The 14,964-nt window shown below is 46.1% G+C and overlaps 1 protein-coding gene across 1 annotated transcript in view; it reads left to right on the forward strand.

The window, feature by feature from the left end:
- Positions 1 to 1,304: 1,304 nt before the first annotated feature.
- The window catches only part of capn5b (calpain 5b), a gene marked incomplete at both ends in the record, with an annotated part of 28,481 nt that continues 14,821 nt past the window's right edge, over positions 1,305 to 14,964 (forward strand). Inside the window, one exon of the mRNA XM_081390576.1 lies at positions 1,305 to 1,469. Coding sequence (XP_081246702.1) covers positions 1,305 to 1,469 — 165 coding nt within the window. The remainder of the gene's footprint in view (positions 1,470 to 14,964) is intronic.

The raw sequence follows: 14,964 nt of genomic DNA on the forward strand, positions 1-14,964 counted from the left end.
ACCTTAAAGCAAAGTGTCACAGCAGTGCTGGGGCACAGTGACATGTTTGTTCTGCAGGTACAGTTCCTGCCGTGTGACTTCATCTCCTCCTGCCAGACAGAGTAAGTGTGTCTTGTAGACTGTCGAGACTAGAGGGACGTGTTCCTTCCAATCAATCTCTAAAAAGCAGTTTCATTGTCACCGTATATCTTTTGTGTGTCAAGTCTAATTGCGTTTTCAGATTCTCTGTCTCATGGAGTCTGGCCAGGTGCGCACGTATGACTTTGTTTGGTCCACAATGCCGCTTATTCTGCCCCAGAACTGCCCACTTAGACATCTGACCAATGTGACCAATGTGTAGTGATCAAATAGAGTTTGTTTTATTTTATTTGGCATTTAAGATATACATTACTTCGATAGTTTGGGGTTGGTAAGATTTTTGTAATGTTTTTGAAAGATGTTTTTGGTTATTCTCATCAAGACTGCATTTATTTGATCAAAAAATACAGTAAAAACAATTAAAAATTTTGTACATTTAATTTATTCCTCTGATGGCAAAGCTGAATTTTCAGCATCATTACTCCAGTCTTCAGTGTCACATGATCCTACAGAAATCATTCTAATATGCTGATGTGCTGCTCAACATTTCTTATTATTAACATCTTGAAATCAGTCGTGCCGATTAATGTTATTTGTGGAAACAGGGATCAACTTTTTTTTAGGATCCTTTATTGAATAGAAAGTTTAAATAGCAGCATTTATTTGAAATATAAATCTTTTGTAACATTTATTTACTGTCACTTTTGATTCATTTAATGCGTCATTGCTGAATAAATGTAATATTTTCTTTAAAAGAAAACTCATACTGACCCCAAACTTTTGAACAGTGGTGTATATGAAACTTAATATTACATCAATATGGAAAAATGAATTCAAATAATGACATGATGGTCAACTTCAAAAAAACGAAACGAAATATACATTTGTGCCTGTAAATATCTAGTTAGCTCAAGTGCCTCAAACTAAATATTTGATGCTGCTAACCTGTCAAACGTTTCAACATACTAAAACCTCTTCTTCCATACTTTCAGAAAGTGCATAAAGCCACCCAGTAATTATAGAACTGGAGATTTCAGTCCACTTGTTTTTGTGAGCAATATGAACAGACACCGAGCTAGAAAGTCATGCTTGCAAGTCATATGTTCCTGGAAAAGAAGGAGATGAGAACACCTTGTGCTGTTTCGGTACTGCATCTGTCTTACATTGGCATTTCTCTCTCTCTCTCTCTCTCTCTCTGTTTGTGTTGTCCCTCTGTAGGCTGAAAGATGTTCTCGTCTGTGAAGGCCTTTGAGGGGCAGCATTACTCCACCCTCAAGAGGCAGTGTCTACAGAGTGGAGCGCTGTTTGAGGACCCACTGTTTCCGGCCGTGGACGACTCGCTCTTCTACCTGGGTAACAGGATTGGCCGCGTGCACTGGAAAAGACCCGCGGTCAGTACTTAGAATTCACCGTTTACATTTGCAATTATTCATTTAGCAGATAGCAATGTGAATGAGACAAGGAGGCCTGCAATGCTTGTCATTCCCAGGTTCCCAAGAGGCGATTCCAGGTTGGAAAGATATTGATTTTGCTTTATTAAACCTTTAAAACAGAACCTTAAAAATTAACACATTCATTTAATTTTAAAGTAAATCAATTTACATTATTTATGCATAATTCTACCATATACGTTTTGCTCAGCTTGTGCTAGTCTGCTGTTTCAGCTACAGGAATTATAAAACCTACATAATGATGAGTCAAAATGAACTTACCGGTTGAGCTGGGTACAAAATGAATAGTTTTATTCAGCAAGGATGCATTAAATTAATCAAAAGTGACATAAAATACATTTTTTAATGTTAAAAACATTTTTCTATCACAAATGCTGTTCTTTTTAACATTCAAGTCATCAAAGAATATTGATGATATATCATACATCATGATTTCAAGCAAAATATTAAGCAGCTCAGCTGTTTTAAACATTGATGAAATGTTTCTTGAGCATATTAGAATGATTTCTGAAGGATCATGGGGCACTAAAGACTGGAGTAATGATGCTGAAAATGCAGCTTTGCCATCATAGGAATAAATTACTTTTTAAAATATATAAAAATATATAGAAAACGGTTATATTTCACAATATTACTGTTACTATTTTTTTGATCAAATAAATGCAGCCATGGTAAATTAAAGAGACTTCTTTCAAAAACATGAACCAATCTTATACTGACCCCAATAGTGTAAGACAAGTTTGTAACCACTTGACTAATACATGCTTAAATAATGAATGCATTTCATTAAATGTAGTTTATGTGCTTTAGTGTTTACAGTTGCAAAAATATATGCATGCTTTCTTTCTTTTTTCTTATAGTCATGCTCAACAAGATGCTGAGAAATTTTAGAACAGCACAGATGTGCTAAAAATAAGATTCTGCTTGTTATCGAGCAATATATATGTTGATCAGTAACATATCGTTCATGATTCATCATAAGTATAATTAATAATCTGTGTTAGTCAAGCCAAGGCACAAGGAAAGGTCAGCCTGAGGCATTCATTCATAATAGAGGTCTATCATCCATCATCTGATGACACAGAAATTCCAAAACTAAATTACAGTTTTTGTTTTGGACTTTGTTTTTCTGAGAATTGTTACACAGGGTTGTTTTTGACCATACAGTGTCAATGTTAGTCCACAAGGACACATTAGATCTGTAAAACCTCAATGGCTGTGGGGAAACAGCCATCAACAGGCTTCTTGAAGCATCATGATGGTTTTCCTGTGCTTCATTACTGAGTTAACGATACATTGCAGCTTCCTAAAAAACTATCTGTAACATTTCGAATCCCAGAGATGCCAGGAATGTGATACTCCCCCCCTGCGCCTGTCTTGCCCAGGGGCATACTAAGTGTCAAGTCTGTCCAAGTCAATTATCCCTTTCTCTCACTCACTCACTCCTGGAACGATGCCCGACCCAGAATCTCATTCGCACTTACGCTCGCTCAAACACACCATTGAAATGTTCCAGTGAAGGGGCGTCTGAATTGCACCCACAGCAGCTCCTGTGGCCATTAATACAGGTTATAATTGAAGTCAACACTAAGATTGGTACTGTCTGTAACACAATTCAACATTTCAAAGGTAAAATCTTCACCTTTTTAATGATCTCAGAAGCAGCAGCAGGGAATGTGGGAATCAAGTGCAGACAGTGCAAAAATAACATTCATTGTGTTGTAGTGATACATAAGACCTTAGAGACTGACTGATCATAATCAGACTATTTTTGCATCTGGATTTCTGCTTCTTCTTTTTTATGCTAACGGGACTGTGATGAATATTTTGGAATTTTGAGATATGATTTACTTTATTTACGGTTTATTATGGTTCTGTCAAGTTACTGTATGTTTGTCTTGCTACACATGCACTCTCAATCTATATTTCCTCAATCTATCCTATCCCTTTTTTATTACTTCTGCGATGTGATGTATTTTAGTTTATATGGCGGTATTATTACTGTAATTCTTATAAAATGACTGCATTTACTACACCAACGTTCAAAAGTTTGGGGTTGGTAAAATGTTTTGATGTTTTGGAAGAATCCTTATAAGCTCACCAAAGCTGCATTTATTTGATCGAAAATACAGTAAAATGACTAATATTGTAAAATAGTATCACAATTAAAAAGAACTGTTTTCTATTTTTATGTTTTTAAAATGTATTCCTGTGATGGTAAAGCTGAATTTTCAGCATCATCACTCCAGTCTTCAGTGTCACATGATCCTTCAGAAATCATTTTAATATTGCTGATTTGCTGCTCAAGAAACATTTCTTATTATTATAAATGTTGAAAACAGTTGTGCTGCTTAATAGTTTTGTGGAAACCATGATGCATTCTTTGATTAACAGAAAGTTAACACAAAAGAACAGCATTTATGTGAAATATAAATCTTTTTAACAACATAAAATTCTTTACTGTCACTTTCAATCAATTTAATGCATCCTTCCTGAATAAAAGTATTAATTTCTTTAAAACCCCACAATTCTGAATGGTAGAAAGACTGCTCAGCTACTTGGCTAAACTAATAGCTATTATGCTTCACAGAGAAAGCAAGTTGTTCAATTTTTATAAAACATTAAACATCATAAAAACATTATTTTTCTTTGGAATAACATGTGGATAAACCATGCACAATAAGGCAAAGAACATATATTAAGAAAGTAAATGGTGCCAATTTTAATTCCATGTTGACTTTAAATCACTCAACATCAAGAAGGAGCCAAGTGATTTCACACGTTGACATGTTGTTTGTTGTCCCTGAACTGTAAAAATGAAATGCTCCTTACTCTATCCGTGTTTGACGTGATTGAAGACATTGCCACAAATCACTCTGAATGAGTAAACGCCATTAGGAGCTTTAATGCAGTTCACCGCAGCTGCTTCATATTTCACTGCCTTTCCCCCCTTGGGTCCTTGATCACGCTTTTTTAACCACTTACCATTCCTCACTCCCACCCGCTTCCTTTTCTGCCTCCCCTCCTGCCATTTCTGGCCACTTCTAATCTCCAAAGAGAAGAAAAACTATGTTTTATGAGTTGAAGCCAGTGGAATGGGTGATAGACGGTCATTTATCCAAACTGTGGGCTCGATGGTGTCTGAGTTTGTGTTCATTGATTCTGGGATTGTTCTGGCTGTCCGATTTGTCTTCTCTTTCAAAGCTGGCCAAGACAGAGTCAGTATGACTCATATAAGTGTGTGAACTCTCAATACATGAGATAATGCGAAATAAGCGGACACACATGAAATTCCAAGCCGCAGGAGAGGGTTGTCCCTTGGATGCCATTTTGGTCTATGATTAAAAAGTGTGTGTGTGTTCGCAGAGGTGGCTGGAGGGCTGAGCTATAACTCAAATGACCTTGCACTCGAATCAGTCAGCTCACCCATCCTCTTAACCCACACACACACAAACAATACTCCATAATAGCTACCAACCCACAACACTGAAAAACCTCCTCTGAAGAGCATTCACACACAAACAATATCTTTTCTTTCTCTCTGTCAGTGTCTTTGTTTTAGGGTCCTTTGTTCCATGAGTGAACAGGGGAGACAATGGACTTGTGAAGGATTTTTAGATATTATGTCCATTTTCAGGCTTTTTAGCTGTGAAGGTAATCTTAAAAAACTGAAAAGATTAAATGCTTGTCAAATAAAGATTGATGTATTGCACGCTAGAGACAAATGGTGTTGTCTTGTCTATTAAGATTTTCTATAGGTTAGCCTGACTAGAGGTAACTTATAGTGAGCTGCCTGTTGTAAAAAAAAATAAAAAACATTTTAAGGCATCATAATTTATATTTAGCTTTAATACATTTTCATTTCTGTTTTAGTATGTCAACTTAATTTTAGTTTGTTGCCAATGCAACATTTCAAATTTTTAAGTCTTTAACTTTTTTAGGCTTTTCATCAAAGATTTCTGTTGTATTTTATTTCAGCTTTATTTTAATTGCTGAAAACTTTTTTTAATAGTTTTAGTATTAGTTAACAATAACAACATTGTAGTCAGTATCATTATATTGCCTTCAAAGATTATGAGCTTGGTGAAAATGTCTGTCCCAACCAAAATGGATGTAAAATGTCGAGGCGAAAAAATAGATGAAAGCAGTTAGCATGATTTCATTACCATTTATGCAGCATATGATGCCGTTAGCTTAGCAACATGCTAATGCCAGAGTGAACAGCTGTATTTGTACTGCCTATGTAAACAGTCTAAATATGTCATATCTTGTTTTATAAGCTTTATTTCAGTTTGGATACCGCCTTAGATAGCTATGTTTGTTTGACAGTAGACAGCAAGGCAGCTCATTTGATTTAGAGCTGTAAAATACCTTTGCTTGATGGTTTTTGCTTAGCTATGTCTCTTTTTTCATGTGTTTTTTTCTTTCGCTCAAACGCACACTCAACTGACGTATATTAGACAAGTGTTTTATTGATTAATCTGAAGTCAGAGCCCTTTTGAAGGTTTTAAATAGATTTGTTAGATTCATTGCTGCTCACTTGTCGATCAGAAATGTGAATCCTGAAGAACTGTCAGAAATGAGAAAGCAGCAATTAATCATTGATATTTATTCAGATCAATGAAACTCAAAATGATCTAGCATTGCTTTTAAAGGGACAACAGCGGCTTGAACCAATTCGCGGCACCAAAACGAATTTGTATTCCTGTCTGTTTGAATCAAGCTTTGACTGGATAACATTCTGTAATGACTGACAGAGTGGTAATATCAGAGGATCTGATGGAAAATCAGTCATGCACTGTGAGTGTACCAAGCTTTATATGCAGGCCACAAACAAAAACAGAGATTCAGTGTCGCGCGTCTGGGTTTCTTGGCTCTGAAATAGAGAAGTGTGTCTGGCGTGTGCAGTGTGTATGTGTTTTGCCTCATCAATTTTAAATCATTGCACTTCGTTCTCACAGACCATGGGGGCATGATGACATGTCTCATCTCTAGTGGTTTGCGTGAGTTGTTGAGGAGGTGAGAGCAGCCCAGCGCTGAAAGAATGAAATGTTGCTGGTGTGAGTGCTGGGCTGGATGTGTGCCGGCCGGATAGCGAGGAGAGTCCTCGCCTGCTGAGCTGTGGAAATGATTTCGGATAGCACAATGTGAAAGACAAATGAGTGTTGTGAGAGTGAGGACTTGGACTGTGAGAACATGTATTTTATACCTCAAGAGAACAACCGAACCAGGAGGGGTGTCATGCTCATATGGATTTTTAGTGCATCCTGGCTCCTTAGGCGAGATCAGACACTGTTCTAGTACATTCATCTATCTATCTATCTATCTATCTATCTATCTATCTATCTATCTATCTATCTATCTATCTATCTATCTATCTATCTATCTATCTATCTATCTATCTATCTATCTATCTATCTATCTATCTATCTATCTCAGCTTTTAAAAGGTATTACAGGTTTGTTAGGTGCTTAATAAAGCATTTAGTCTTTTACCAGGGCTCATTTGTGGCGGTTCCTCTGAGAGATCTTCAACACGGAGGCAGAATGAGCTATAGCCTGTGAGTTGCTACATTCCCCTCAGCTGCTGTCACTGTGCCCAGTGTATGTCAGCTGTTTAAAGGGACCCAGACCTTTACTTTTAGGTCACTACAAATCTCACTCCTTCCCCGTTGTTTCTGGGCTATGTGTGGTTGTGACGAGCCCGGTGCAGAGGTGTGCTAGATGCTGTCAGAGCAGAAGTCATTTGATTTATAACAGCTTTCAGCGCTGCACTACTTCATCTACATTCATAACTATTATTAAATTAATTAAAGAGCCTGTGCCCTGCTTCTGTCTTTTTCAAGTACTTTTTGTGTTTTCACCTCTTTTCATTAATCAAAATGAAGTTATACTATATTTTTTGGACAAAGTACAAACAGATTTGGACAGATTTACTTACTAACAGCTTGCACCAATGCAAACCCTCTTTTGGTGTTAAAAAAATGCTGTCAGGATTAGCAGTGAAACATTAGCACTGAAAAGGCGTGGACTGGGTTAGTGCTGGGCGGTTTACCGGTTCATACCGAATACCGGTGTTTATTTTTGTTACGATATGAATTTTTAATATACCGCAAAACCGGTGTATGTCGCTTTAATCGGAACGCGGCGCTGCGCGACACAGTCTCACCCCTCATTTACAACACACGTCTGCGGCGCATTACAGCTGCGACAAGGTTTTATTCCGTCCTCCACGTGGTGCGTCAAAATAGACCAGGCGCCTATATTTAGCGAAGCGGCGCGGAGAGCCGCTTCTGGGAAGCTTCGATCTGAAACACAAGCATTGACTAGAATGGGCACGAGACGTGTGGGGGTGAGAGTCTTTTTTTCTTGCGGCGCGCGTGTTTTTATACTGTATTAACGTATCTGAAGTGAACTGACGGTCTTAAGAAAAGTTTCTTTGTTATTACGATTGAATCTTTCTTTATCTTTCCTGATAAAGCAGTGTTTATGAGCGTTGCTGCTTTGTGTACAGCCGTTACCGGGGAAACCACTGTTTCTGCCGCTCCTAAAGCGCGTCCTGCTGGCACCTCTTTGTAAACAGCCTTGCAAACGATACTCGGTTACTCACGTAACCTCGGTTCTCTCTAGAGAGGGAACGAGTATTGCGTAAGCTTGCTTACGCTGCGGGAAAGTCTTCTTTTCTCGAGATACTGAAGCCAAAAATTATCCTTAATTTCATTTTTTGTCAACGCAGTGCAGCTGCGGGCAGCTGAGCTAGAGCGGCATACTGCGCGCTCATTGGCTGCCGCGCGGCAACTGCTTAAGCCTACCAGTGAGCCTGGCGTGACGTCACGCCCAATGAGGGCGCGCGCGCCCTAGCGCGTCACAGCCCGCCAGAATGGGCGGCGTCAGAGCATATATAAGGAAGGCTCGTAGGCTATATTCTCTGTTTTCTGTCGAATGAAGCGACACGAGCTACAGGCTTCAAGCACGGCAGGGAACGCAATACTCGTTCCCTCTCTAGAGAGAACCGAGGTTACGTGAGTAACCGAGTATCGTTCTCTTACGAGAGGTTCTCTCGTATTGCGTAAGCTTGCTTACGCTGCGGGAACCCCTTGTCCACGCCGTGCGAGCCTAACAATCACATATGACTCTATGAAGAGCATAGAGGTGAAAAACAGGTGGCCAGCGGTGCGGGCCAACACATGTTCATAAGCACATCTAGGGAACGCAAGAACGGCAAGGCCGGTCTATGTATACTGACCCTGAGCGTGCAGCTCAACAGACAAGCTAGTCAATAGTACAACCTGCGCATATGGGCAGGACATGAACATGACTAGACTGACAGAAGTTTCGCCTGCAGAGCGGGAACTTCCAGGTTATAAAACCTAACAAAAGTGGAGGGGGACGCCCAGCCCGCCGCCATACAAATGTCATGAATGGAAATCCCGCTGGACCATGCCCACGATGAGGCCATGCCTCTGGTGGAATGAGCCCGTATGCCCAACGGACATTGCAGGTCTTTTGACGCATATGCTGCCGCAATAGCGTCCACTATCCATCTGGATAGCGTCTGTTTCGAGGCGGCGCGACCCTTAGCGCGCCCTCCAAACGAAACGAAAAGCTGCTCTGAGAGCCTGAAGGCTGCAGAGCGCGTGACATAACACCTTAACGCCCTGACCGGGCAAAGGCGGTTGACACCCTCCTCACTGCCGGATGACGGCAGGGCCGATAGGGTAATGACTTGAGCCCTAAAGGGAGTACCTAACACTTTGGGGACATAGCCGTGCTTCGGTTTGAGAATGGCTAACGAGTCGTTAGGTCCAAACTCGAAGCACGACGCGCTGACAGACAGCGCATGCAAATCGCCCACTCGTTTGACTGAAGCCAGAGCTAGCAGAAAAACGGTTTTAAGCGTCAAGTATTTCAACTCCACAGAGTCCAAAGGCTCGAACGGATGCACTTTCAGGGACTCTAGGACCAGGGACAGGTCCCAAATAGGGACTGACGGGGGCCGGGGAGGGTTCATCCTCCTGGCCCCTCGCAGAAAACGGGTGATGAGTTCATCCCTGCCCAGTGAGCGGCCGCGCGCCGAATCGGCGAACGCTGCTATGGCCGCGACGTAAACCTTGAGCGTGGAGGGGGACCTGCCCGCGTCCAACATCTCTTGGAGAAAGTTCAATACCTGTGGGACTCCACAGGACTGAGCGTTAGAACCCATTTCCACACACCATTTGTTAAACACTGACCATTTAGACGCATAGAGCCGCCTCGTCGAGGGGGCTCTGGACTGCGTGATCGTGTTAATTACCCCTTCTGGCAGATCAACGAATATCCGTTGATTTCCCACGCATGCAGAGACCAGTGCTCTGGATGGGGATGCAGAATCGATCCTCGAGCTTGAGAGAGAAGATCTCTCCTCACCGGGATCGGCCATGGGGCTGTGTCTGTCAGCCTCATCAGCTCGGAAAACCATGGTTGGTTTTCCCAGCGCGGGGCTATGAGGAGCGCTGCGCAGTTCGTCTCCCTGATCCTCGCTAGCACTTGAGGCAGCATCGAGATCGGGGGGAACGCATACAGCGGAACGCTGGGCCATGTCTGGGCCAGCGCGTCCTCGTGTTTCGAGAAAAACCTCTGGCACTGAGCGTTCTCGCTCGCGGCGAAGAGGTCGATCTCCGCTTTGCCAAAGCGATGCCAAAGCGCTTGGACCGTCTGGCGGTGTAGAGACCATTCCCCTGGGGGAACGTTGTCCCTGGACAGTCTGTCCGGGCCGTCGTTGAAGCGACCGGGTACATGAGCTGCCCTTAGGGAGCGCAGCGGGCCCTGAGCCCAGGATAGGAGGCGCTCTGTGAGAGCGCGCAGGGCTCTGGATCTGATTCCGCCCTGGCGGTTCACGTAAGACACTACTGACATGTTGTCCGAGCGGACTAGCACATGGTGTCCCCGTAGGAGTGGTAGAAAGTGCTTCAGCGCTTTCTCGACCGCCAGCATCTCTAGACAGTTTATGTGAAGGCTTTTCTCCGTATTCGACCACCGGCCGCAAATCGGACTGCCCTCGTGAGTCGCTCCCCAACCCATGTTGGACGCATCTGTCGAGACCACTTTGCGGTGTGCGATGACCCCCATCGACACTCCCCGCTGAAACCATTCGGCCGCCAGCCAGGGCTGCAGGGCTGAGACGCAGCGCTGAGTCACTCTGACTGGTGCACGGCCCGAAATCCATGCTTTGCGGGACACTTCCGACTTTAGCCAGCACTGAAGCGGGCGCATTCGAAGTAAACCCAGCTGCAGGACCGCTGCGGCTGACGCCATATGGCCCAAAAGCCTCTGAAAGGTTTTTAGGGGAAAAACTTTTCCCACCTGAACGGAAGCGGCGAGGTGCCGAACACGGCGCGCGCGCTGTGTTGACAGTCTGGCCGTCATCGCCGCCGAATCCAGATCTATACCCAGGAAAGTGATAGACTGGCTGGGGGTTAGAGAGCTCTTGTCCCAGTTCACGGAAAGACCCAGGCTTTCCAAATGACCGAGAAGCGCTTTCTTGTGAGAAACTAGTTCCTCTGTTGACTGCGCTATAATGAGCCAATCGTCCAGATAGTTCAGAATTCGCATCCCTTTCGATCTCAGGGGTGCGAGGGCCGCGTCCATGCACTTCGTAAAAGTACGGGGTGCCAGGGACAAGCCGAACGGCAGGACGGTGTACTGATATGCCTGACCGTCGAAGGCGAATCTCAAGAATGGCCTGTGACGGGGAATAATTTGAATCTGAAAATACGCGTCTTTCAGATCGAGAGAGATGAACCAGTCCCCCGGGCGAATCTGCGCGAGGATTTGACCGGTCGTGAGCATTTTGAACGGTCGTTTCACGAGCGCTTTGTTCAAATATCTTAGATCTAGTATAGGTCTGAGCGCTCCGCCCTTCTTGGGTACGAGGAAATAGCGGCTGTATAAGCCTGCCTCGGCAGCCAGAGGGTGAACCCGTTCTATGGCACCTTTGTGCAGTAAATTCGCTATCTCTGTGTGAAGCAGATGGGCTGCATCTGCTTTCACTTGTGTCTCGACCCGGGCGCGAAAACGCGGGGGGCGGCGAGCGAATTGAAGCGAATAGCCCTTTATCACTGTGTTTAATACCCATTCCGACATTCCCGGAATAGCTTTCCATGCATTCGCACTCATAGCTAGGGGTCGGATAGCCTCCGGGTCCCGCCCGCCGCACAGCGCGGGACGGGGAGCCTGTGGCGGTATGTGCGCGAGTCGCGCAGTGACAGTGAGGGGAGACGGGGGCTCGCTGATAGCGGCAGCCGGCTGAATGACGCTGTGAGAGAGCGTTTTGAGCAACGGCTCGCGGCGCGGAAGCGGGGCGGGCTCGTGAGTGTGTACATGAGAGCGTGCGTGCTGTATAGCGGGCACAGGACTCTTTATTAACGCACAGCCGGCGGTGGAGTGCTTCCGTCCCCGAATGTGTGAGGCAGAGCGGGCACTGTGTAGGTGTGAGCACTGGGTTGTGGGCACGTGACCTACAGCTAACACTCGAGCGGCCGTAGCGCGCTTTATGTGAGTGCACTCTGTGGGGTACACAGGGGGGATTGTGCTTGTGTGTAGTGATGAGCACTGGGGTGTGGGCATGTTTACTACACTCATAGCACTGACGGCGTGAGCCGGATGACCAGATTTTACACTCTTTATTCGATTTATCTGGGTCGCCGTAAAAACGGCGTTTGTGTGCAGGCGAGAGAGTTGAGAAACTGGCTCGTTGGCTGCGGTGGACACTACTGCAGTAGCCTTTATCAAGGGGACTGGCAGAGGGATACAGGTTAGCTTCGACGGCGGTCCGGCCGCGGCGGGACTCAACCGTCTTTTCCTCCTTGCGAGTGCTAGGAGGATTTCGCAGGCTCGGTTTTCAGCGAAACTCTAGGCCGGGGACCCCGCGGGGGTGGCGGCCTGTGTTGGCTGGTGGAGCGGGACCTGGGTCGGCCGTGCTGACGCTGCTGCGATGCTGGAGGTCGGGAGGGGCGCCGCGTGGGACTGCGTGCAGGAGGCTGAGTTTTAGAGCGGCCTGCAGCGGAGCTCGAGCGGCGGGGCAGGAAGAGGTTCATGGCCTGTGACGCCTTCTGAACTTCCGAGAAGCTGTCCACGAGGCCACTTACCGCGGGGCCGAAGAGGCCGGCGGGTGAGAGCGGGGCGTTGAGAAAAACGGACCGCTCTTGCTCTCCCATGTCGGCTAGCGTTAGCCAGAGGTGGCGCTCAATGACAGTCAGCGCAGCCATAGATCGTCCGATCGCTTGGGCTGCTGTTTTCGTCGTGCGAAGAGAGAGATCCGTCGCACTGCGCAGGTCGGTCAAAGCAGATTTATCAAGTTTTCCCTCGTCGAGCTGGCTGAGGAGGTCGGCTTGAAAAACTTGTAAAACCGCCATAGTGTGCAGGGCTGAGGCGGCTTGCCCAGCGGCGGAGAAAGCGCGGCTGGCAAACGCCGAAGTAGTCCTGCAGGCCTTGGACGGGAGGGCAGTCTTTGAGCGCCATCTCGCGGATGGGGGGCAAAGATGCGCTGCAACCGCTGGTTCGACCGGTGGGATCCGGTCATACCCTTTCTCCTTGGCTCCGTCTACGCGAGAGAGAGTAGATGAGGCCGGAGAACGGAGTCTGGCCGAAACTGGAGTGTCCCAGGATTTGGTAAGCTCCTCGTGAAGCTCCGGCAGAAAAGGCGCTGGCCTGGACACTGGAGCTCGTCGACTGGCGGGCAGAAAGCACCCGTCGAGTCTGTTGGGCGGAGTCACCGCTGGCGGGGACCATTCGAGGCCCAGGTGTTCGACTGCTGCCGTGAGGAGGCGGAGAAGCTCGGCGTCCACACTGGCGTGAGTCCTGCTGGACGCTCTGGTGGAGGAGGCGGAGCGGACAGAACCGGACCATTCCTCGCTGTCCGACGCCATTAGTGAGCACGTGTCCAGTAGCGCGTCATCATCCGCTTCATCCCCTGAGGCGACGGCATCGAGGGCGTGAGCCGTCGGCTGCGCGTCGGGAAGCGGGGGCGGAGAAGGAGAGAGCGAGGCTCGCGGGAGAGGCTCCGGCGAGGCCTTGGCTCGAGTCTCGGGCTCCGGTGGTCGCTGCGAGCGGCGTTTCTTCTTACGCGGCCCGAGGACAGTTGGAGCAGATTCCGTGAAGAGGGCGAGTCGAGCCCGCAGGGTCGACATCGGCAGCTCTTCACAGAAAGCGCAGCCGCCCGTGGAAAGCGCGACGGCTGCGTGGTCCTGGCCCAGGCAGAGAGCGCAGAGAAGATGGCGGTCTCCGTCGCTAAGCGCGGAGCGGCATGAGCCGCACGTGGTGCGAGGCATTTGCAACAACGCCTCTGCTCTTTTAGAAAGTGCTGCGGAAGCAAGAACACACACAAAAGAGCTTGCAAAGGATATTCGCCGGATAGCTGAGCTGGCACGGCAGGCTGAAGGCGGCGAAGATCGTCCGGCTTCCTCAGGCTGACCTAAGCTGGCTCGTTAGCTGGGCCTTGAAGGACAACGGCGACGGCTTCCTCTCCGAGATCAGCGATGCGAGTGCTTCGCTGAAAAGACAGAAATCGGAGAATATAGCCTACGAGCCTTCCTTATATATGCTCTGACGCCGCCCATTCTGGCGGGCTGTGACGCGCTAGGGCGCGCGCGCCCTCATTGGGCGTGACGTCACGCCAGGCTCACTGGTAGGCTTAAGCAGTTGCCGCGCGGCAGCCAATGAGCGCGCAGTATGCCGCTCTAGCTCAGCTGCCCGCAGCTGCACTGCGTTGACAAAAAATGAAATTAAGGATAATTTTTGGCTTCAGTATCTCGAGAAAAGAAGACTTTCCCGCAGCGTAAGCAAGCTTACGCAATACGAGAGAACCTCTCGTAAGAGAACCTGTATTATTAATATTAGTGTGGATTTTTTCTATAATATTCACTCATGACAATAAAATAGGGCATTATAAGTAAATCTACTGCACCATTTCCTCTCTCACTCAGTAGAAAATGTGGTAAACACCCATCATGCTTGAGAAAAAAAAACACACAAAAAAAAAACCGGTAAAAACCGTGAAACCGGTATAATTTAGAAAAAAAACGTGATGTTGATTTTTGGTCAAACCGCCCAGCACTAGACTGGGTTATTTTTGCGGCTAATCTTATTGCATATGCATTTGTAGGAGTTTCCCTTTCAGACGCAACATTTATGGGAGGAGAGTATTTAAATGAATCATGCAAGGTGATTTACTAAGGTTTGCACTAGTCAATTTACTGGTATTTGCACCATTATTTAACGACCAAAAAAAAAGCATGTCTTGAACCAAAAGCTAATTTGCGCTGCTCTTGGCAGATTGCGTTCATTATGGAGATCCGGCTGTGTCTGTGTTCTTCATTTGCCAGTAGATCATGTGCAGAACTTTCCACTCCCATCCCATCCCAGCTTTTTTGGTTTTGTGCTCTTACGCAAATTTGCCC

Source organism: Scardinius erythrophthalmus, assembly GCF_964197995.2.
Source record: "Scardinius erythrophthalmus genome assembly, chromosome: 17".
Taxonomy (NCBI): Eukaryota; Metazoa; Chordata; class Actinopteri; order Cypriniformes; family Leuciscidae; genus Scardinius; species Scardinius erythrophthalmus.